At 40.5% G+C, this 23,787-nt stretch overlaps 1 protein-coding gene across 1 annotated transcript in view; it reads right to left on the reverse strand.

Annotated features, from left to right (window-relative positions):
• SLC22A3 (solute carrier family 22 member 3) overlaps positions 1-23,787 on the reverse strand; it is a 108,215-nt gene that overhangs the window by 28,882 nt on the left and 55,546 nt on the right. The window contains exons 3-5 of the mRNA XM_008007745.3: positions 18,967-19,121; positions 17,251-17,419; positions 15,977-16,094 (exon numbers count right to left, since the gene is read on the reverse strand). Of these exons, the coding sequence (XP_008005936.1) occupies positions 15,977-16,094; positions 17,251-17,419; positions 18,967-19,121 (442 nt within the window). The remainder of the gene's footprint in view (positions 1-15,976; positions 16,095-17,250; positions 17,420-18,966; positions 19,122-23,787) is intronic.

Here is a 23,787-nt window from a genome sequence, read left to right on the forward strand (position 1 = left end):
CTCAAAGAGCCAGTAGCTGGGACTTGATGCTGCCTATATTCCTCCAGCCCTTTTCTCAGGAAAATGGAGCCTTCCCTCATTTCCTGCGTTTTTCCTGCATGTTCTCTTGGCAAGCCGGCAGTGGGGTCTCTGCGTTGCCCTCAACCTTCCCCCATCAGCTCGGGTCACAAGAATCTCTTCCATCGCTGCATGCTCAGGGTGCTTTGTCTTCATCCTGGCTCTGACCTGGTCCCTGCCTGCTGGAAGAGTCCTGACTGCCCCTCGATTTCTTCTGTTTTCCATGTGTTCCAGTGAAGTTACAAAGAATCTCACCAGTAACTAGAGATGTGCAACCCAGTGCTTTCACTGAGGGGGCTGGAAAAGTTAGGAAACTGGAGCATACTAAATATAGATGTGGACAATAGGGACCCACAGGTCCCACTAGTGGGGTAGACACAGAAAGCAAGCTGGTGTTATTCAGGGTACAAAGCTTGCCCGCACACCAGGACCCAGGGGATCCGCTTCTAGGCCTTGAACTCCATGGAGAACATTACACAGGTCAGAAGAGGACATGTATGAAAACACTGATCACAATTATTGAAGGCAACCCAGGTGTCCATCATTAGGAAGATGGAGACCAGAGGCACAGCAGGTGTGGCCTACTGAAAATCACACGACAGTTGGAAGCAATGCACTCACACACGAACAAGTTGGATAGACACTTAAAACACATAGTTGAGTGAAAAAGTAAGAAATACAAGATCTGGAGTGGCACGATGCCATTTGTATCACCTGAATACACACAGCACGCTCCACTTCATAAGGACACATTAATAGCAAACACATAAATCAGACACATTAGAGTGGAAACCTACCGAGGGGAGAGTGGGGATCAAAATTAAAACACACTGTGGTGATTTCCAGACATTGCATATAAGATTCAATCGGCTCTTCAACTTCATGTTTAGTTGTATTGTGCATATCTATATGATGAAATAAGTATAGTTAAATAAAGACCTATTATTAGTAGGGAGAGATGGAAAACAGCTCAAAAAGAAAAAAGGAAAAAGAAAAGCAACTATAGAGGATTAGAGAAAATAGAAGGCATCTTAAATGCGTGTGGGGAGACATTTTTGAAAGTGAACATTGCACAGAGGTTATTTTAAAAATAGATGCCTTGAATGCAGCACCCAGTAACTATCTGCTGAATAAATGGAGGAATAAATGAAGATAAATGACGGCTACATTGTGTATATCCACACACTTTTGTTTCTGGGACAACCTCATGTCAGTGACATTAAAATAGTTTTTCAAAACATGTGGTGATCAAATAAGAATTCTGTGATTCAGTTTTTAATGTGAAACATTTTTCACTGCAATGATTAATACTCAACTTGTTTAAATTTAGAGGTTGGCTATTTCTAGACAACAAAAGGTGCCAAGTTGTTTACAGAATGGTGGAAAGAAAGGGGATGGCAGCAGTCCTACATGAAGTTGATACTATATTTCACTCAATTGACATCAAAAACCTGTCCCCTGCTAACTTGAGAGCAGCCTGTGTCAATGCAGAGTATAAACTGTTATGAACTGCAGAGGGAATACCTGAAATGTCTTTAGAAAAATGTGTCTCGGTCACATCTCAAAGAGAAGTGTGTAAGCCTGGCTGAACACACATACTAATCAAAACGTGTGTGTAAGTCTTCAATCTCTGTTTCACTCTGTGCCATAAAAACAATTGTGCTGAGTATTCCATAAGCCTTCCTCAGTCTTCCTCAAGATCTAAACTACTTGTGATGTGTTGACTCTGAAATGTAAGCCTCATCTTTGAGAGACAGGCAATTGGGAACCGTGGTACTCAACCCATCCTATGCACCTTTGAGAGACAGTAGGCAGCTGGGAGCCATAGCACTCAATCCACCCTACTTAACATGTAGAATTTGTCCCTAAGGTCAGTGGAAGATAAAAATATAATGAACTCAGGAGTATTTTATTGAATGAAAGAAATGAAGAGATCCTAGAAGTTGTTGTCATGAAGTGTATGTATGTCAAGACTCAGCAACAGGTAGAGACACCTTATTTGTGCTTACAGTGACTCATCCTTTTTGAGCATGAAGACGTCTGATTAATGTCAAAAAAATGTAGATTGCCCACATGACAGGAATTATGCTCTTCACTTCTGTTCTTTGAGACCACATAATGACACAAATTTACTATGATTTAATAACACCTTTCAATTTATTATTCGTTATTAATCATAACTGTATTTAATTTTATCTGAAGAAAGTACATTTTTCTAATCCAAGATGTATTATTAGTTCATTCAGCAGACAAGGCTTGGTTGCTGATGGTTTGTGGACCTTTGCAATAACTCCATAGTCCCTAGGATCTGTGGCCCACTGGGACAGATTCCTTTATCAACTCCAGGACTGAGGTTACAGTGGCTGGGAGACAGGAATGTGTAAACAAGAACATCCAGGATTCCCTGTCTGCTCACCCTCCATGTTCATCACTAAAGAAGGTGACAAAGTTTTGCTGTTACACAAAAGATTTCTGTAGCAGGAAAACATCCTTGGTTCTGGCCGTTTTCCCTAACATCATCTAAGTTCTTCTGCAAAGGCTAACGGGACTTCATCACCAATTAACACCTCCTTTATTCAGACACCTTACAAAGACTTTGTCTCAATCCGTTTGCCTTTCTGTATATGAAATTATATTTCCTTCCCTCAAATAGCACCAAATTCAGAGAAAAAAGAAAACAGAGCAGACCCATGTTACTTTTTCCAAACCAAGTTTTCTAGCCATCTCTGCATTGCATGGGCCTCATGCTGTTTGTATGACTGGGTGGGTCCCACCATCAGCCCCCACATGAAGACCTGTTGCTATACCAACATAACCCAGGTGTTCATCCACCCATTTATGAGATGGATCTTAATTTTAATTCTTTCTAGGGAAGGGAGGATTGATTCCATGAAAATCCAGCACCTGATACTTTTTTTATCATCTTCCTGGATGGGACCTCAAGAGATTAAATGACAATGTGTTTTCGCACTTACTTACTGTTTAGTACAATTTCCTCCAGCTTCATCTACATCAAAGGGGCACATCTGTGTACACCGACGTTCAATCTAGTGCTGGGGAATTTAAATGAATTTCATCTACTTCTCGAGCCACGTCTCTCTTCTTACGATTATTTCATGAAGAAAGACAATTTTCCCAGTGGGTCAAAGGTCTAGCAAGCAGTACTGCCATGGCAACACAGCTCTGGGTTATGAATAACACGGGGACTTCTGCCAGGGTTGCTGGCTGTGCAGAGCTCTGGAAGTTGTATTCATTATTATCTCCACGAAGGAGCGCGTTCACAGAGAGGAGTATTTTCTCATTTATCCACAGTCAAGAAGCCCAGTAATTTGGATTGCAGAAACTGGTTTTGCTAAAAACACAAGAATGGACCAAATGGTAAAGGAGCAAAACATGTGAAGAAGCTGAGCCTCTTCCCTCACACTGTTAGAGTGGAAGGATTCTAGAGAGGGTATCAGAAGGCCTTTCCCCAGCAGATGCTTGAAATGGAAAAAGGACAGGCAAACTCACTCCTCTTTTCTGTTAGAGAGGGATACAGAATCAAAATAACAAAATTAGATGCCTACACAACTCCCGAAAAAGAGAACAACCAAGATTAACGGAATAAAACAAGGCTGTGTGGCCGAGGAGTTTTGCCTTGTGTTTTACTTTTGTTTGTAATACTGCCGGGGCTCAGGGTAGGCAGGAAAGAAATAAATGCTTCTTTGCCTACCAAAGGGTGCTGGAGTAGAAATGGGAAGACTCTTGCTCCTAAAGGGCAAGGGGAAGCCCAGACTTTGAGAAGGGAATGGGAGAAGCCCATGCATTTAGATTCATAACTAATCATGGATAACTGAGCAGTTCCCAATGTCACTTTGCAAAGCTCAGAACTCCTGTGTCATAAGCCACGTGGACTGCCAGGATCCCAGTAGTAGTGAGAGAAGAGTCAATGAGAAAGGAAAGGGCTTTGGCTCTCCCTAACCAAGCAATAGGACTTGTTCCTCCATATGGAGAGGCTAGTTAGGGAAAAAAGGGCTTTGTGTTTTCCGTGGGCTGGCCCTGCTGTCTGTGGCCTGGGGACTTGTCTGGGAAATGGGTTGGTAGCAGCCGTCTCTAGAAAGGGCAAGTCCAGGCATCAAGACAGCATCAGCATCTTGCTTTAAGGCCATGGATGTGTGGGGACAGGACAGAAACCTTCCTTCTGAGGATGAAGCAGGCAGGAATTAAGCAGGGCCAGAACCATAGTTGAATGGGCAAGGACTCAGGACCAGATGAAGAACTGGGGGAGACACGAGGCTCTGAGGAGGAAGGGGCGGGGGAAGAAAGAGGAAGCCTAGCAGGCAACTTGACAGGCTCAGCAACCTGCCCTCAATCCCAGGAACAGCTGGTAAGCAGATCCTAGACTCATCCTCCAGTCGGGCGGGAATCCTGTGTCTTCTCCTAGGCATCAGGGCCCATGGGGTGGGCAGGGAGGACTTGTGATGCCTGCAAGTGTAGACCTTAGGAATCATCCTCTGAGCATAACTGGGGAGACGAGGACTGACCCAGTCATGGAGGAACCAAGTCTACCCAGTTTGCCTGAGACATTTTTTGGTGTTAGCTCTGAAACTCCCAACTCCCCAGCCCTGGGCAAACAGTTGGCCACCCTGCTGGATACTGCCTGAGTCCCTCTGTTGTCCTGGGTTCTGTAAATACACTCACTCTTTAGTAATATGTCCTCAGACACCAGAATTGATCGTGAGGACTGAACGTAGGAAGTTTATGGGACCGTAATGTGGAATGCTTTCCTTTCCCAGTTCCGATGAACAGTTTTCAAGCCCTAACTTGTACAGCAGAGATAGTTAAGATTTTGATAAAGGCATGACCCAAGTATTTATTTTCCCAGAGGAAATCTGGAAGATGAGTTTGGGCGAGTAGGGGGAAAGGCCCCGACTCACCACGGTTCCTTGTGCACAATGCTGCTCTCTGATGAGGTACCCCAGAAGTCTGCCTAGCCTGCTCCAAGGCTGCAATCTCACTCTTTAAAGCACCTTTAAATTGAATTTCCAATTCAATTTAAATTCAAGTAAAGCTGTAGGAGAACATCCTCCCCTCAATATCTCTCCAGGTTGAATAACAGCCCACTGACCCGGGCGATGCCAGGCTGAGTTTCCTTTTGTGGAAGGAAATGAGTGCTGGGCACCATGCTTGAGAAAGGAAGTTGGGGGTCTTCACATGCTATGGATGGAACCGTTCACTGGTATAGTCTTTATGGCTATTTCATTGTAGCATGAACAGTTTTCTTATTTTATGCCATATAGTCCTGTTTTCAAAAAGTTAAAGACATGGAAAGCAAAGAAATGCATTTAAATACATGCCATTTCTAGAACTCAGGCTATTTTTTTAAATAGGAAGTATTATTAAATTAATTATTGGCTACAAAGGTCCATTCTGTGTTGAGTATGTCCAGTGTCCTAACATATTTTTATGCATTCAGGCATATTCTAAGTTAAAGTGAGCGTGATGGTACACATACTACAGTTATCATTTTTATGAGTCATTTTGAAGATGAGAGCTTTGCTGGTAGAATTGGCACCATTCATCCTGTAAAAGGAGAGGAGGAAGACTTAGCCCTGTCGGGAGAAAGCTCTGGATGGGTTCCCAGTGACTTCCTTTCCAATAACTGTTTTTGAGACTTTCTTTGTTTTTGAGACTCACGCCTTTCTCATTCCAACACTGGTCTGCCTTAGAGATCCCTCAGGTACTCCCTGTGCCTAAACTATGTTCTCTGGACCTTTTGAAATGAATTCCCCGAAGAGAGATTTCAAATCTGAAGTCTGAGATTACAACTAAACACAATTAACGAAGACAGCAGTAACTGAACTGAAATCAGCTAAACACAACAATTAATGAAGACAGCAGTAACTGAACTGAAATCAACTAAACACAACAATTAACGAAGACAGCAGTAACTGAACTGAAATACCACCATCCCCGATGGGCTCCAAGCAAGCTGGAATCACAGTGTGGTTCCCCTTTTGAAAAACCAAAAATTATGTTTATAAAAATCCCCCTTTGAAAGGAAATGTCAGAAACAGATATTCCCAAAGCTGGAAAGTCCCTTTCTGTAGCAATATTGGTGTTTGTGTGACCGCTCAACAAATGATAGAAAAGACGGTAGCTATTAAGGTCTAGAAGTCTCCCTGATAACTAAGGTAATAAAAAAAATCCAGCAGGACACTTTCTAATGAGGTTTTAATCTTTTCTATTTTGGAAATATTTCAAATAGTGGTATCATTTATATTGATGATGGGGCTAAAGGAATCCCTTTGGAATTGGAAAGTTCAAATTCCGTTCCTGATGTCACATAAACATACCACCACAGGAACTGCCTCAAGCATATTTATGTGTGAACATGTATTGATATAACATCTAACGTTTAATTTTAAAAGCAGTAGATTCGCTGTAAACTATACTTAAGTGTATCCAAAAAACAAACTACAATCAAACCTTATGGGTTTATTGAGCCAGTATAGGATAAAACATCACTAACAAATATGGGCATATTCAGTTCCGTAGTAACAGAGTTCCCTTGTTACCTAAAATTGTAACTACTATTCTCTATGAGCATATCCCATACAAAGATGAGAGATATGGGGAGCTGGGGGCAGAGGAGAGGGATCTTTAGCATAAAGGCCTTTAAGATCCTGGGAGGAAAAAGCAAACTAAAACTGCTGCCACAGTTACTACCTGTGTAGCTGCATCACCCCGGTCAGTATAGTGACAGTGGCTGCTCACTCAGTGTTGACACAGTCGGCTATTGTATTGGTCAGGGTTCTCTAGAGGGACAAAGCTAATAGCATCTATGTATATATGAACGGGAGTTTATTAGGAGAATTGGCTCACATGATCACAAGGTGAAGTCCCACGATAGGTTGTCTGCAAGCTGAGAAGGTAGGAAGCCAGGAATGGCTCAGAGTCCAAAAGCCTTAAAAGTAGGGAAACCAACAGTGCAGCCTTCAGTCTGTGGCCAAAGGCCCGAGAGCCTCTGGCAAACCACTCATGTAAGTGCAAGAAGAACCTGGAGTCTGATGTCCAGGGACAGGAAGCATCCAGCACAGGAGGAGGAAGAAAGCTAGAAGACTCAGCAAGACATCCTATCTCACCTTCTGCCTGCTTTGCTCTACCCACACTGGCAGCCACCTGGATGGTGCTCACCTACATAGAGGGGAGGCTTCCTCTTCCAGTCCACTGACTCAAATGTTAATCTCCTCTGGCAACACCCTCCTAGACACGCCCAGAAACAATACTTTCCCAGCTATCTAGGCATCCTTCAATCCAATCAAGTTGACACTTTACCATCAGAGCTATTGATAAATAATGCTGCATAGCAGTCATCGATCTTAGCAGCATAGAATAGTAAGCATTCATTTATCTCATGTGTTTGTGGGCTGGATGGGGCCTGCTAGTGTAGGTTCCAGGAAGCTTTGCTAGGTCAGCTCCATTCTGAATGGCTCTCAGCCTCCTTCGGGGCCCATAGGTGAGCCTGGGAATTTCTCTTCATGGTGATGGCTGAGGTGCAGAGATAAAGCCCAACCACACAAGCACATTTCAAGCTTCTATTGCATCACATCTAGCAACCCGCCACTGGCCAAAGCAGGTATCATGGTCAATCCCAGCACCAAAGGGCAGGAAGTCCACTGCAGCTATCATGAGGCCAAAGCAATTTCATTGCCGTGCCCAACATCTACAGAGCCAGGGAGTATTTTCCCTTGGAAACGAGAGAGAAAATGTGAATCTTTCCAAACAGTAATTTAATCTACTCCAATCCATCACTTCTGCATCACCAAAAAATGTGTCAAACCCTACTCTGGCAATTAAACTAGTAATATGATCAACTGCATTCGTTAGCTTTGGCTGCAAGAACAAACACCTGCAAATCTCTGCAGTACATACAGACACATTGAGCAGTAGTTTAGTGGGGAAACAAATTTTTCTTGGCCACGTCCCATACAGCTGCTGCAGCTCTGCTCCAGGCTGCAGCTCTTCTTCCGAGACCCACTCTGAAGGAACAGCACCGATTTGGGGTCTGCTGTTCTTGTGGCAGACAGAAGGAACAAGAGGGTTATCAGGAATTCATGACACCTCTCAAAGCTTGTGCCCTGAACTGATATTCTGCTACTTCTACTTCTTGGGCCCAATCAAGTCAGGTGGACAAGCCTGACACTGGGTGGGGACATATATTGCCCACAGAGAGATACTGCTGTCAGTCATGTGGCAATGGGTGGGGATGGGATGTAAAATCCTTTTACACAGAAGGAGTGAATAGTTGAGAGGATTAATACAATGTATCACAGATAATAGTGTGTTCGGAATTGGTGGGTTCTTGGTCTCACTGACTTCAAGAACCAAGCTGGGGACCGGTGAGTGTTACAGTTTCTAAAGATGGTGTGCCAGGAGTTTGTTCCTTCAGACGTTCAGACGTGTCTGGAGCTTCTTCCTTCTGGTTGGTTCGTGGTCTCGCTGTCAGGATTGAAGCTGCAGACCTTGCTGGCGAGTGTTACAGCTTTTAAAGGCAGCGCGTCTGGAGTTGTTCATTCTTCCCATCTCAGTGGATTCATGGTCTCGCTGGCTTCAGAAGTGAAGCTGCAGACCTTCGCGGTGAGTGTTACAGCTCATACACACAGCATAGACCCAAACACTGAGCAGCAACAAGATTTATTGCAAAGAGCAAAAGAACAAAGTTCAAACAGTGTGCAACGACACACTGGTCCACTGGCTGGCTTGGGCAGCCTGCTTTATTCCTTCATCTGGCCCCACCCACATCCTGCTGATTGGTCCATTTTACAGAGAGCTGATTGGTCCATTTTACAGAGAGCTGATTGGTCCATTTCACAGAGAGCTGATTGGTCCGATTTGACAGAGTGTTGATTGGCCCATTTACAATCCTTGAGCTAGACACACAGTCACAGAGAGCTAGTTAGCTAGATAGAGTACCAACTGGTGCCTTCTACAAACCTTGAGCCAGACACAGAGTGCTGATTGGTGTATTTACAAACCCTGAGCTAGACACAGAGTGCTGATTGGTGCACATACAATCCTCCAGCTAGATACAAAAACTCTCCAAGTCCCCATCCAGTTCAGGAGCCCAGCTGGCTTCACCCAGTGGATCCTGTGCCAGGGCTGCAGGGGGAGCTGCCCACCAGTCCCGAGCGGCGCCTGCACTCTTCAGCCCTTGGGCTGTCGATGAGACCCCGTGCCACAGAGCAGGGGGTGAGGCCCCTCGGGGAGGCTCGGGCCTCGCGGCAGCCCACCGTAGGAGGAGGAACTCAGACATGGTGGGCTGCAGGTACAGAGCCCTGCCCTGTGGGGAGGCAGCTAAGGCCTGGCAAGAATTTGAGTGGTGCCCACGGGCTGGCACTGCTGGGGTACCCGGTAGCAACTTCCGCAGCTGCTGGTCCTGGTGCTAAGTCCCTCACTGCCCTGAGCCGGGGGTGACAGCCTTCCGCTCAGTGTGTGGGCCAAGCCCGCGCCTGCTGGAACTCACACTGGCCCGGGAGTGCAGCCCACAGTCCCGGTTCCCACCCACGCTGCCCCTGTTCCCACCCGTGCCTTTCCCTCCACACCTCCCGGCAAGCAGCGGGGGTGGGGGGGCTCCGGCCTCAACCAGGCCAGAGAGGGGCTCCCACGGTGCCGTAGCGGGTTGAAGGGATCCTCAAGGCTGCCAGAGTGGATGCTGAGGCCGAAGGCCGAGGAGGCGCTGAGAGTGAGGGCTGCTAGCTCCTTGTCACCTCTCAATAGCAGTTCATGCTTACATGAAACTATCTCAGCTCTCCATTACTCACCAATAGACCAAGTCTACTACCACCAGATGTGTGGGCACTCTGAAGTACTTGCCCATTCTTTTTTATTTTGACAAGCACACCCATTCAGTACCTGGGGCAATGGCTCAGATAAGCATTGTTATTCAATCCATTATTCATACTTGCACACAGTACTATTACTTGTCTATCATATGAGAGTGAAAAGTTGAAGTAAGTGGTTAGTGACCAGGTGTAAGGCAAGAAACAGGACACTACAAGTAACAAGCAGGAATAATGTCAAACTGATACCAAAGAAAAATTTCACATTTACTGCACCGTGAAAGAACTTTGCATTATGAGCAAAACAGAGGGTGTGCCCAGGGCAGAAAACAGTTCTCTTCCTTGACATGTTCTCTGGGGTCAGTGGATGATTGTGGATGCTCCTGAAGACATTGTGAGACACTGTCATGTTGTAGGTGTGCCTGTGCTGTCATTATTGTAGACTTACCTATAATTTGCTTTTTTTTTTAAGCAAGCCTTAAAAATTATCGTATGCAAATGCTGAAAGGCTGAGAACCACCAGACTAGGTGTCCAAGCTAATCCTCCTTCTGCATTGGGTAATTACCTACTGCTTAAAATTCTACCCATCCACTAATTCTCTTTAATTTCTACCTGACCTCCTAGGAGCTCAAGCCACTTAGCTGTTTTGCATTGGTTTTTGATTTTGGGATTTTTCCTTTTAGTGAATAACAGTTATACTGTTTGTATGTTCAGAGAGCCTGGACCCTGAACACTGTATTTCTCCCTGCTAGTGCTAGCTATCTCTTCAACAAAGCCAGAGGCCAGCCAGAAACCTTGGCAAATGGAAGCCTAGAAACAAGTGAGACAGAGACAGAGTTTGCCTACCCATGAAATGAGTAATGTCCATGTGAACTGTAACTGAGATGATTTACAGGATAAACAACCCTCAAAATGCGCCTGGTTCAATGTTGGATCAAATATATCATACTGTTTTCCTCTCATATTTTCCCTTCACTTACTAAAGCTCTGGGGATTGGTGTAATCTTAGTTTGTAGTGAATTTAGCTTATCTGTACTATGGAACATCCTTGGGTAGATTTAAGCTAGTTCCTTAGGTTCTCCTAAATATACCTGGACCTGTGATGTCGCAATGGAACAGGTTGGGGTTGGCAGGTGGCTCTTTTCACAAGAGAACTGTGCTGACTTGCCAGGTCTCCTGGGGCTGCTTTGAATCCAACCATGTTCTTTCAAATCCATTCTAACCTTCTCCACACCCTATAATGGGCACCCTAAAAATGAGGTGGGAATTGAAGAGGTTGTGAAGGATGAGGTCATTTACGCAGTGATAACTTCTTCTAAAAGTCAGAAGTTACTGAAGAGAGGTTCTGCGAAAAGTAGAAAGAGATTGTTGGCACTTCTGTCGTAGGTCTGAAGGTCCTGGAGACTGTATCCAGAGAGAGGGATATGGGCTAATGTGAAAGTAACTGTGTAAACACAAAGTTTCCAGGCTATCCTAACATAGACCCGGACAGTATTATGTGAATCACCAAAATATGAGTAATTTATATTGGCTATACTTGTCCTTGCACAAAACCTGTAATGGAATCCTGCTCTGATTTTGGGGGTTGGAGTTCAAGTACAGTGCCTACCGTGCTGGCCAGTGCTTCTGTGTCATCACGAGGAGGTTTTCTGCTCAGGATGGTGCTTGTGGGGATATAAGGACCTTTGAGATGGAAAACTATGACATGGCCCATAATGTGGCTGAATTCTGCTCTTAGCAAGGTGTTTTAAACTTAAATGTTAAATCCTTCTCTTGAAGATAACGCTTTGCTTTTCTGCTTATGCTTATGTACAATCAAAAAGATTAAAGATGGGTAGGTTCGGTTTGAAGACGTTTGTTTCAAAAACCAAAGCTCCCTTGGAGAAATAGGCGATTCCACATGTGAGACTGGAACTTACAAAATGAGACTGGAAAATCTCGTCGTGCTAAAGAGCAAGGAAATATTCAGAAGCTACTCGAGGGTGGCAGACTCCAGATAAGCTCCATCTGCCCAAAGATGGAGCAATTTGAGCATCCAAAAAGATATTCACCAAAATAACTGCTAACATGGTTTGGCTGTGTCCCTACCCAAATCTCATCTTGAGTTGTAATTCTCATAATCCCCGTGTGTCAAATGAGGAACCTGGTGAGAGGTAATTGAATCATGGGGATGGCTACCCTCGTGTTGTTCTCATGATAGTGAGTGAATTCTCATGAGATCTGATGGTTTTATAAGGGGCTTTTCCCCTTTGCTCGGCACCTCTCCTGCCTGCTGCCATGTGAGGAAACACATGTTTGCTTCCCTTTCTGTCATGATTGTAAGTTTCCTGAGGCCTCCCCAGCCCTGCAGAACTGTGAGTCAATTAAACCTCTTTCCTTTATAAATTGCCCAGTCTCGGGCAGTTTTTTATAGCAGTGTGACAACAGACTAATGCAACTGCAAAGGGTTGAAACATATAAACTATGTTTAAATAAATACACCCAGCTCATTAATCACTTTGGGAGGATGTAGGGAGCCAATTTATTCTTTGGAAAATAAAAAATGATGCATATGTCTTGTCTTTTTGATATGAACTACATCTCAGGGTCACCAAGAGTTGATGGGAGAAATTAGTCTTTATTTAAGCACTCCAGCAATAAATGAAGAAGTAATGATAAGATGAGAATATTGTCATTTGGCAACCTCTGATTAGTTAGTAAATCCAGGCAGTGATTATCAGTGGCAAGTAATGTTCCAAAAGAAGAGACAAGCGGCCACCAGGTATCTCTTAATGGAAATGTACTAAGCCACTTATGAAGTATCTTGCCAGAAATATTAAACTTGAACTTGATTAAGCTCTAGATCTAACTACCAATTGACAGGGAATATAAAAGACAGAGAAACATGTTAAAGGATCCTACAGATATAATCAACAAAATTTAGACCATAGAAATTCTTCAGGAGAAAAACCCCAGGATGTTTTTTTTTTATTCCCAAAGCTGGAATGAAATGAAAAAGAGCAGGAACCTATGGATTAAATAAACCCAAAGAGATCAACAATTCACAATCCATAACTTCAGGAGGGGTCTAATGCACAAAGACGCTGTGAAACACTGTAGGACAATCAAAGAAGTGGAACACTGACTTGATATTAAGGAATTGTGGCTATTTTTCTTAGGACAATGACATTGATATTAGTTTTATATTTATATTTTATATACCACTGCCCCATCTTTGCTCCCACAATAGGAATCAGTCCCCACAGCTGGATCAAAGGTGTGATTACTTGTATTGAATTTTAAGAACCACAGGAATAGTTCTTGCTCCTCATTCAGCAGTGTCCTGAAGATAGTGCACACATAGTTCCAGAGATGCCTATTTATTCCTACTTTAGAGGAAAATATCACAAGATGAAATACTATGATGGCTGGATTGATTCCTATTCAGTGGATGGGGAAACTAGGCAGAGTATAGAAAAAGTAAGATTGATCAGGAGTTGATAACTGTTGAAGCTGAGGGATATGCATAGGAATTCATTAAACTATTTTTTGTATTTTTGAATATGTTTGGAAATTTCCATATTAAAATTAAAATGACTTGGAAACCACTGGATCCCATAGTTCATGATCTCTCATAAGCACAGCCATGTGGAACACTGAACTACTTACCTGTTGTCATGATCTCTATGGTGCTCATGAATAAAGCTGGGTCAGTGGGTCTGTGGGAGCAGTGCTAAACTGTACACTCATGAGATATGTAACAGCAGCTGCTTTGGGGAATCAGACTCATCTCTCAGTGAGACTCACTATCACACATGACATTTCTGGTTAATCCAACATTATATTTCACAAGCTACCAGCACACAGCTATTTTTTCTATATTCCTTTCTATATCCCTTTCTAGATTCCTTTCTATATTCTTATTTTTCTATATTCCTTTCTAGATGCCTATTTTTCTAGAATACTTTCTATATTACTATTTTTACCTATTCCTTTCTTTATTCCTATTTATTTTCTAAAATGCTACTTTTCTATACTCCTTTCTATATTCCCTTTTTCTATATTCTATATTTAGACTTTTAAATCAATATCTAAACCTTGATGTAGATAATGTACATGCTTACCTCTGGACTATGTGTGCAATATCTTCAGTATACTGCTGAGAAAAGAGCAGAGATTATTCACTGGATGATTACAATTGAATACAAATGATCAGATCTTTGACCTGGCTATGAGGACTATAGTCAATGGATGAGTGCAAGCTGGGAAAACAGGTGTATATTATTTTTCCCTAAAAGGAACACACAGCTCAAATGCGCTCACTCAAAGAGTGACAAGGATCAAGGATGGATGAATCACAGTGGTTTAAAAAGACCATGCTTTGTCTTTACCACACATTTTATGATCTGTAAACCTTAAGGTATATCATTAACCGACTTGCACCATTGCACCTGTGACATCTGCTCAGTTGAAACTTTTGGACAAGAGCCTACTGCTTGCCACTTAATATAAGAGAGAGGAAGAAGGCAGAAATCCAAACATACATGAGCAAGCTTCAGGGGCTGGGGAGGGGACAATACAACTAACAAAACCCAGTTCTTTTTTAGACAGAATTTCGCTCTTGTCGCTCAAGCTGGAGTGCAGTGGGGCAATCTCGGCTCACTGCAACCTCTGCCTCCCAGGTTCAAGTGATTCTCCTGCCTCAGCCTCCCAAGTAGCTGGAATTACAAGCACTCATCATCACACCCTGCTAATTTTTGTATTTTTTAATAGAGATGGGGTTTCACCACGTTGGCCAGGCTCGTCTTGAACTCCTAACGTCAGATGATCCACCTGCCTCAGCCTCCCAAAGTGCTAGGATTACAGGCATGAGCCACCGCACCCAGCCCTAAACCCAGTTCTTATCAGAAAGTTCTTATCAGAAGGTTCCTGTGAAATCAAACTGAATGCTATGAAGAAAACAATGTTGACAACCTAGTCTTAAATCAAGATTCATATCTTCCAAAAATTATTCTCTAACATTTTTATAACAACCTTTCTGTTATTCTGTAGTCACTTAGTCTTTGGAGGTAAAGCGTTGTCAAATTTTTCTTTATATGCTATTCTCTATTTAGGGGTTGCTTTAAATATATGTTATTTCCTCAAGTGTATATCAAATATTCCAAAGGGCAAACGCTTTTAATTTTTGTCCCATTTCATTTTCTTTTTATATCTTTTTTAGAGACAGCATCTTGCTCTGTCTCCTAGGCTAGAGGGCAGTGGTGTGATCATGGCTCACTGCAGTCTCATACTCCTGGGCTCAAATGATCCTCCTGCTTCAGCCTCCCAAGTAGCTGAGAGAACAGGTGCGTGCCACCATGCCCAGCTAGTTTTTAAAACTTTCTACTTGTAGAGATGGTCTTGCTATGTTGCCCAGGCTGGTCTCGAATTCTAGGCTCAAGCAATCCTCCCACCTCAGCCTCCCAAAGCACTGGGATTATAGGAGTGAGCCATTACACCCTGACCTCCCCCATTTCTTAGTACACTGATGCAGAGGCACCCAAAAAGCCTTTCTTGGAAGAAGGAAGGAATGGAGGAAGAAAAGAAGAAAAGGAGAAAAACCAGCATATGGGAGTTTAAAGGCTGAAATATTACATTGCTGCTAAAGCTCTGGTATGAATAAACAGATTTTTTTCAGGGTCAAACTTAAAGCTTTAAATTAAAAGTCGAAAAAATGTTTTACAGTTTGCGCAATCAAGATGAGTGATTCAATATTATGGGGCTTACAGTAAGTAAAGTATAATAATTCAAGTAACTTGGTGCAATTATTAAAATATGTACTGAAATGATCAATTAGCCTTGCCTATAATGCTAATACAGCTTCATAATCATTTCTTCTTTAATATGTCCTATGATTTTTCCCAAGATTTGTTTTCAGTTAAGTCATATTGAAAATGATTTTCCAGATGTTTGATAGTGTGTGTGATATACATATACATTTTGTGTATATATATTTTATATATATACAAACATATATATTTTGCACATAAATTTAAGAAGCAACATTAAGTACATAAGTGGCAACAAAATCAATTCACCTACTTTAGCAATATTTGTTACTCATACTAAACGAAATTACCTGTGAGTAATTTGATGAGAGGTATTTCCCATTGCACTTGGCAATGCGTCTCAGGATCTGTAATGCTTTATCTCCTTTCTTCCGAGTAATCAGCCAACGGGGAGACTCGGGGACAACCCTGGCAAAGAAGGAGGCTGTTGTGAGTTATGTCTAGGAATTTCAAAATCTAAAATCTATTGCCTTGAGTTTTTCTATCAAAATGGATCTTGCAATTAGATATAAATTTAGGAGTCAATAAGAGTTGCTAATAGGTCCCTGAAACACAGATTATTCTTGCAAGGTTATAATGGATGGGAAAAAAATGCTAGCTTGATAATTGGATCATTGCTCATCAAAATAATCAATATGACATTGCTCTTACAAAACCAGGCTATCTTACAATATATTGATTCCATATATGAAAAGAATTGGGATTTAGTGAATATTAAGAAAAGCTTAGGAATCTGATTTATATAAACTGACTTGCCCATATATTAAAATTAAATTAGAAGAATCATTAAAACATGTTCATTCCAATGAAAATCAAGCGCTGGCTGGGTGCAGTGCTTCACGCCTGTAATCCCAGCACTTTGGGAGGCTGAAGCAGGTGGATCATTTGAGGTCAGGAGTTTGAGACCAGCTTGGCCAACATGTTAAGACTCTGTCTCTATTAAAAATAGAAAAATTAGCTAGGTGTGGTGGTGCATGCCTGTAATCCCAGCTACTTGGGAGGCTAAGGCAGGAGAAGCACTTGAACCTGAGAGGCAGAGGCTGCAGTGAGCTGAGATCACGCCACTGCACTTACAGCCTGGGCGACAGACTGAGACTCCATCTCAAAACAGTAACAACAAAAATCAAATGCTTATCTGTTGCTTTTTGATAATGTAATTTTTTGATGCTCTTAACATTTCCTTATTCCTCAGAGAATTTCTGAGTAACATTAATTTGCTTTATAGAACACACAGAGAAGCAAATAGACTTCATTGCATTTAATTTGCATGTTGAAATACTGGCAGATATGATTTGTTGCCTTACAGTTTTCATGAAGCTATATATTACAAAACAAAACATAATGCACTACTATACTTAGAATTTTGTGGTCTGGTATTTTATTTTTTTGTGTTTTTTAAAATAATTATTAATAAAATCATCAACAAATACTCTCTTTAAATCCTAAAATTCTCTAAAAATTCTCAAAGCAGCAAATTTCCTTTATTGCTTTCATTTTCTTGTTGGTTTGGAGTCTAATTTCTGTGGAATCAGTATAAATATGATGATAACCAAAACCACATTACCAGTAATAAAGGAGGAAGAGAAAGCTGGGCAGCGTGATGGCTAACTGGATTCCTTGCCAATTGGGGATGAAGTAGGCAATTCCAGGGAGAATTATGATTCCAAGGGTAAAAAACATTTGAATCACGATTCCCACAATCCTCCTTTGTTTCGAACCTACTATTTCTGTCACTAAAGGAAAACAAACACAAGAGGTCACAGAAGCACAAAGTCAGCTCCAAAATAAACAAACAAAAACAGAGATGTTACACCTGTTACATCCATCAGCATTGCTAGAACACGCTAGCACTCAGATACTGAGGCTTCCACACTTGTAGATAGGATGGAGGTGTCCTTCTTGATACTAAATGCTTTTCTCCCACTCTTGCCTCTGCCACTTATCACAGGCACTTGCCATGTTCCTCTTATGCACCCAGACCTGCAATCTTCTGGGTACAATAGGGAAATATGAAGAATATATGTGTCGGTTTTAGGAAAGCTTCAGTGATGAGTATTTTAAAAGGTAATTGTAATTATCAAAACATAAATATGTTAAGATGGCTACATTGCATCACTGTATCTCTAGAGATATGCACATTCTAGTCTCCTTAGAAGATTCATTATAAATATTAGACTCTACAAAGACTTTTTGTTATCACAAGACAACTTCTATTAAATGATAATTCTTTCCACAGTGTTGTACTTTTCGTTGACAATATTGCCTAAAAATCACATGGGAAATTTTATTGCTGAAATATTTTCCTTTCCTGCCCCTTCCCACTAATTGGTTTCTTTTATTCTGATTATCCTGGGATAAGCTACTTTATTGTTGCCCTCAGATCACAACTTTGCAGATTCATCTAGACTGAGTCTCCTTAAAAATGCCTTGCATTTCAACATTACTCTTTGTGTTCCAGACAGTGACAACCAATCCCTCTAATAATCTTCTCTCTTTCTGCCACTCACAGAAAGATCTTCAAAGGTCTCCAAAATGTGCGCTGCTTGGAGATTGCATAGCAGTGACAGAAGAGAGTGGGTGTACAAAGATCTGCAGCCATAATCTAAGATGAGAATCCACATTTTCCTGGTCAGAAATACACCACTACTCTAGGTGGCTGGTCCCGAGCTAGAAATGGAACCAAAAGGAGTAGCCAGGGCTTTCCCAGGGGATATGAGAGAAAAGTAAAGTGAACTTTTCCCTTATTCCATCCCCAGAAGGTCAAACTTTCTGGCTATAGGAGATATCCAAGGGTCACAAATGAACTTCTCATTTTTCAAACATATTTCTCCCATAGTAAAAAGTTCCCCACTTGTATGGAAAGAGGAGAGTTGGGAACACTCTCCAAAGAGGAAAGTAATCTCAAACTGTACCACAGAACACAGTGCAGAGAAAATGCTTTAAAAATGCCTCAAGAAGCTACTGAGATTTTATAAAAATTAATCTCTTATAAAGCAAAGCTAGAAACCATATTATAACAGTATAGAAGTACTTAAAAGTAGTTTGCCCCAGTGTTTTATAATAGTCTATGTTTGGTTCCCAAAGTAAGATGGTATTTTACTTTCTAAAGCACTCAGAATCCTACCTCTGAGCTCTCCTATCTGCAGAAATAATTACTGTAGCTGCAGTGAAACCTCCTTTGTTAAAGGACACATGAGGAAGAGGAAGGTTGATTAACTAGCACTTGTTGGCCATCTGGCCCTAGTTTCCAAACAGAGAAGATGGTGTAAGAATGTCTCACCAATCACGTAGCAAGTCATCCATGTCCCCTTTCCAAACACACCTTGCAGGAAGCGGAAGATCACAAACACAGGGAAGTTTGGTGCAAAGGCCACCACAACCCCAGTGACGCCAACGCCAAGGCAGGAGAGCAAGTAAATGACGATCCTGCCATACCTTTTTGAGAAAGACAGGAAAAGAGCTCACCTTAAACATTTTCTTCAACACAATGGGAAAATATAACATAAAATATCACATCATATTATATTATTATATTATTTTAAAAACGTTTTGTAGAGACAGGGTCTCACTATGTTGCCCAGGCTGGAATCACAAAATTTAAAGCACAGAATGCATCCTTTGTGATTGCAGTTTCTGAAAATATGACCCTCCTTAAAACTATTGTTTCACATAGAGTGTCCCCAGTGGTACGGATGTGACACTTTCTAACATTTCTTATGTGTCAAGTCATAAGGACAGAGAGGCAGAAAGAAGGAGCAATGGTGTGTTATGGCCAGAAGGCCTTGCCTTGAATCTCACCTCAACCATCTACCAGTCATAAGACCTTGGACTAATTCCTAAGGTCTTCAAAACAAAGGTTTTGCTTGCTTGCTTTTGTTTTTTTCACTTTTTCCTAGAGGTAGGTTGTAGAGAGGATCAAATAAGATGCGAATGTGAAAGTGTTTTATAAACTACAAAGTTCACAGCCAATGTCAGTGGTTCCTAAATTCTGTATTTTATTTTCACCATCGGTGTAAGTGTTATTAATCAGTTCAGGAAAAGGAACAAGGTATCATGCACAGCATTCTGAGAGTCTGGTGTTAATTGGTTCAGCATAGAGGTGTCAAATTATTGTCTGGTAAATGTTTGCTATCAATATCCATTAAGAGATTTGATTCTATGACATCTATGACAAATTCATAAAAATTTCCATAAAATATGTACATATGGCATCTTGCTTGAGTCAGCAGAGTAGAGATGGAAGTAGCCTTAGTTTATCTAGATTTTTTTTGTGGACTCTGTGTCCCCTGCCCCTACACATGCACAGCATTCTCCTCGTTAACATTCCCCATGGGAGTGGTACACTTGCTGCAATTGATGAACCTACCGGGACACATAATCACGCAATGTCCACAGTTTACCTTTGGGTTCACTCTTGATGTTGCATATTCTATGTGTTTTGACATGTGTATAATGACACGTATCCACCATTAAAGTATCTAACAGGATAGTTTCTCTGCTCTAAATATCCTCTGTGCTCTGCCTATTCATCCCTCCCTCTCCCCACCCCCTAGCAACCACTGATCTTCTTTTTTTTTTTTTTTTACTCTCTCCATAGTTTTGCTTTTTCCAAAATGTCATATAGTTAAAATCTTATAGTATGTACCCTTTCCAGATCAGCTTCTTCATTTAGTAATATGTACTTACATTTCCTCTATGTATTTTCATGGCTTGATAGCTCATTTCTTTTCAGTATGGAATAATATTCCATAGTCTGGATGTATCACAGTTTGTCCATTCGCCTACGGAAGGGCATCTTGGTTGCTTCCAAGTTTTGGCAATTACGAAGAAAGCTGCTATAAACATGTATGTGTAGGTTTTGTGTGAACATGAGTTTTCAACTTTTTTGGGTTGGAATTGGAATACCAAGGAGTAGAATTGCTGGATCATATAGTAAAAGTTTAATTTTGTAAGAATTACAAACATGTGTACAAATTTTGTCATCTAAAGTCACTGTTTCATTTTGCATTCTCACCAGCAATGAACGAGAATTCCTGTTGTTCCGCATCCTAGTCAGCATTTGGTGTTGGCAGTGTTCTGGATTTTGGCCATTCTCATAGGTATGTAGTGGCATCTCATTGCTTTTTTAATGGGCATTTCCCAGATGATATATGACATACAGCATCATTTCATATGCTTATTATCATCTGTATACTCTCTTTGGTGAGGTATCTGTTAAGGTCTTTGGCCCATTTTTTAGTTGGGTTGTTTGTTTACTTATTGTTGTGTTTTAAGAGTTCTCTATATATTGTGGCTAACAGTTCTTTATCAAATATTTGCCTTTTATTAATATTTTCTCCCAGTCTGTGGCTTTTCATTTCATTTGTTCTCTTGATAATGTCTTTCACAGCACAGAAAATTTTAATTTTAATGAAGCCCAGCTTATCAATTCGTTTTTCATGGATTATGCTTTTGGTGTTGTATCTAAAAGGTCATCTAGATTTTTTCCTATCCTGTTCTCTAGGAGTTTTATAGTTTTGTATTTTACATTTAGGTCTGTGATCCATTTTTTTAAAGGGTGTAAGGTCTGTGTCTAGATTCTCTCTCTTTTTTTTTTTTTTTTGGCATGTGGTTGTCCAGTTGTTCCAGTACCATTTGTTTTCTGCTTTGTCAAAGGTCAGTTGACTATATTTATTATCTATGTGGGTCTATTTCTAGGCCCTCTATTTTATTCCATTAAACTATTGGTAGAGGTCTATTCTTTCACATATACGACACTGTCGTGATTACTGTCACCTTACAGTAAGTCTTGACGTCAGGCAGTGTCAAGTCCTCTGGCTTTGTTCTTCTCCCTCAATACTGTGTTGGCTATTCTGGGTCTTTTGTTTCTACATATAAACTTTAGAATTAGTTTGTCAATATCCACAAAATAACTGTGTAGGATTTTGATTAGTATTGTATTGAATATGTACATCAAGTTGGGAAGAACTGACATCTTGACAATATTGAGTCTTCCTATCCATGAATGTTGAATATCTCTCCATTTATTTAGATCATCTCTGATTTCTTTCAGTAGAGTTTTGCACTTTTCCTCACATAAATCTTGTACATATGTTGCTGAGATTTATATCTAAGTGTTGTGTATTCTTGTGGTGCTAATGTAAATGGCATTGTGTGTTTAAATTCAAATCCTACTTGTTCATTGTTGGTACATAGGAAAGCAGTTGACTTTTGTGTATTAGCCTTGTACGCTGCAACTTTACTATACTCATTTATTAGTTTCAGGAGGTTTTTGTTGTTGTTGTTGTTGTTGTTAATTCTTTTGATTTTCTACATAGACAATCATGCCATCTGTGAACAAAGACAGTTTTTATTTCTTCCTTCCCAATCAGTATACCTGTTATTTTCTTTACTTGTCTTATTTATTGTATTAGTGAGGGCTTCCAGCATGGCATCAAAAAGAAGTTATTAGAGATGACATATTTGCCTTGTTTCTGATCTTAGTGAGAAAACTTCTATACAGTTTATCATCATTAAGTACGATGTTAACTGTAGGTTTTTTCATAGACATTCCTTGACAAGTTGAGGAAGTTCCCCTACATTTCTAGTTCACTGAGAGCTTTTGCCATATATAGATGTTGGATTCTGACAAACATTTTTTCTGCATCTAAAGATATGATCATGTCATTTCTTATTCCTTAGTTTGTTGATGTGATGGATTACATTAATTGACTTTAGAATGCTGAACCAGCTTAAACACTTGGTATACTACACACTTGGTATGCTTCGGTATCTGGTTGTGGTGTATAAATTTTTTATACACTATTGGATTCTACTTGCAAAGTTTTGTTGAGGATTTTTGCACTTACGTTCATGAGATATATTAGTCTGTAGTTTTCTTTTGTTATAATGTCTTTGTCCAATTTAGGTATTAATGTAATGCTGGTCTCAGAATAAGTTAGAAAACAATCCCCCTACTTCTATCTTTGTAAAGAGTTTTTAGGGAATTGGTAGAGTTTCTTCCTTAAACGTTTGGCAAATTCACCTGTTAACCCATCTGGGCCAGGTGCTTCCTGTTTTGAAAAGTAATTAACTATTGATTCATTTATTTAATAGATATAGCCCTATTCAAATTGTCTATATAATCTTGGGTGAGTTTTGACAGATTGTAATCTTTCAAGGAATTGGTCCATTTCATGTAGGTTATCAAATTTGTGAACACAGAGTGTTCATAGTATTTCTTTATTATCCTGTTAATGTCCATGGGATTGGTCAAAATGTCCCCTCTTTTATTTCTAATATTAGTAATTTATGTCTTCCACCTCTCTCTCTCTCTCCTCTTTCTTTTTTCTTAGTCTGACTGGAGGTTTATTGATTTTTTTTTGATCTTTTCAAATAACCAGCTTTGGGTTTTATTTTCTCCATTGATTTCCTGTTTTTAATTTTATTGATATCTGCTCTAATTTGTTTTTTTTTTTTCTTCTACTTGCCTTGGGTTTAATTTGCTCTACTTCTCCAGTTTCCTAAGGTGAAAGCTTAGATTATTGATTTTATATATTTCCTCTTTTCTCATTTATGTAGTCAATGCTATAAATTTCCCTTTAAACATTGTTTTTGTTGCATTCCAAAAGTCTTGAGTGTTTTCATTTTCATTTGTTTAATATACTTTTTAATTACTCTTGAGATTTCTTCTTTGACCTATGTGTTACTAGAAATGTGTTGTTTCATTCCCAAGTATTTGGGAATTTTCCGTCTATCCTTTTGTTTTGAATTTCTAGTTTAATTCCACTATGGTCTGAGAGCAGACATTGTATAATTTTTATTTCTTCAAATTTGCTAATACATGTTTTATGGCCCAGAATGTGATTTATCTTGAATATTGCATGTGAATATTTCATGAGAACTTGAAAAAAATGTTAATTATGCTGTTGTTAGATAAGATTGTCTAAAGATGAAAATTATATTCAGTTGACTGATGATGCTGTTGAGTTCAATTATATCTTTATAGGTTTTCTACCTGTTGAATCTGACCATTTCCGACAAAGGGATGTTGAAGTCTCCAGTGAAATAGTGGATTAATCTATTTCTCATTCCAGTTTTTTCACAGCTTTTGCCTCTTATA

The sequence above is a fragment of the Chlorocebus sabaeus genome, chromosome 13 (assembly GCF_047675955.1).
Source record: "Chlorocebus sabaeus isolate Y175 chromosome 13, mChlSab1.0.hap1, whole genome shotgun sequence".
NCBI classification, from domain to species: domain Eukaryota; kingdom Metazoa; phylum Chordata; class Mammalia; order Primates; family Cercopithecidae; genus Chlorocebus; species Chlorocebus sabaeus.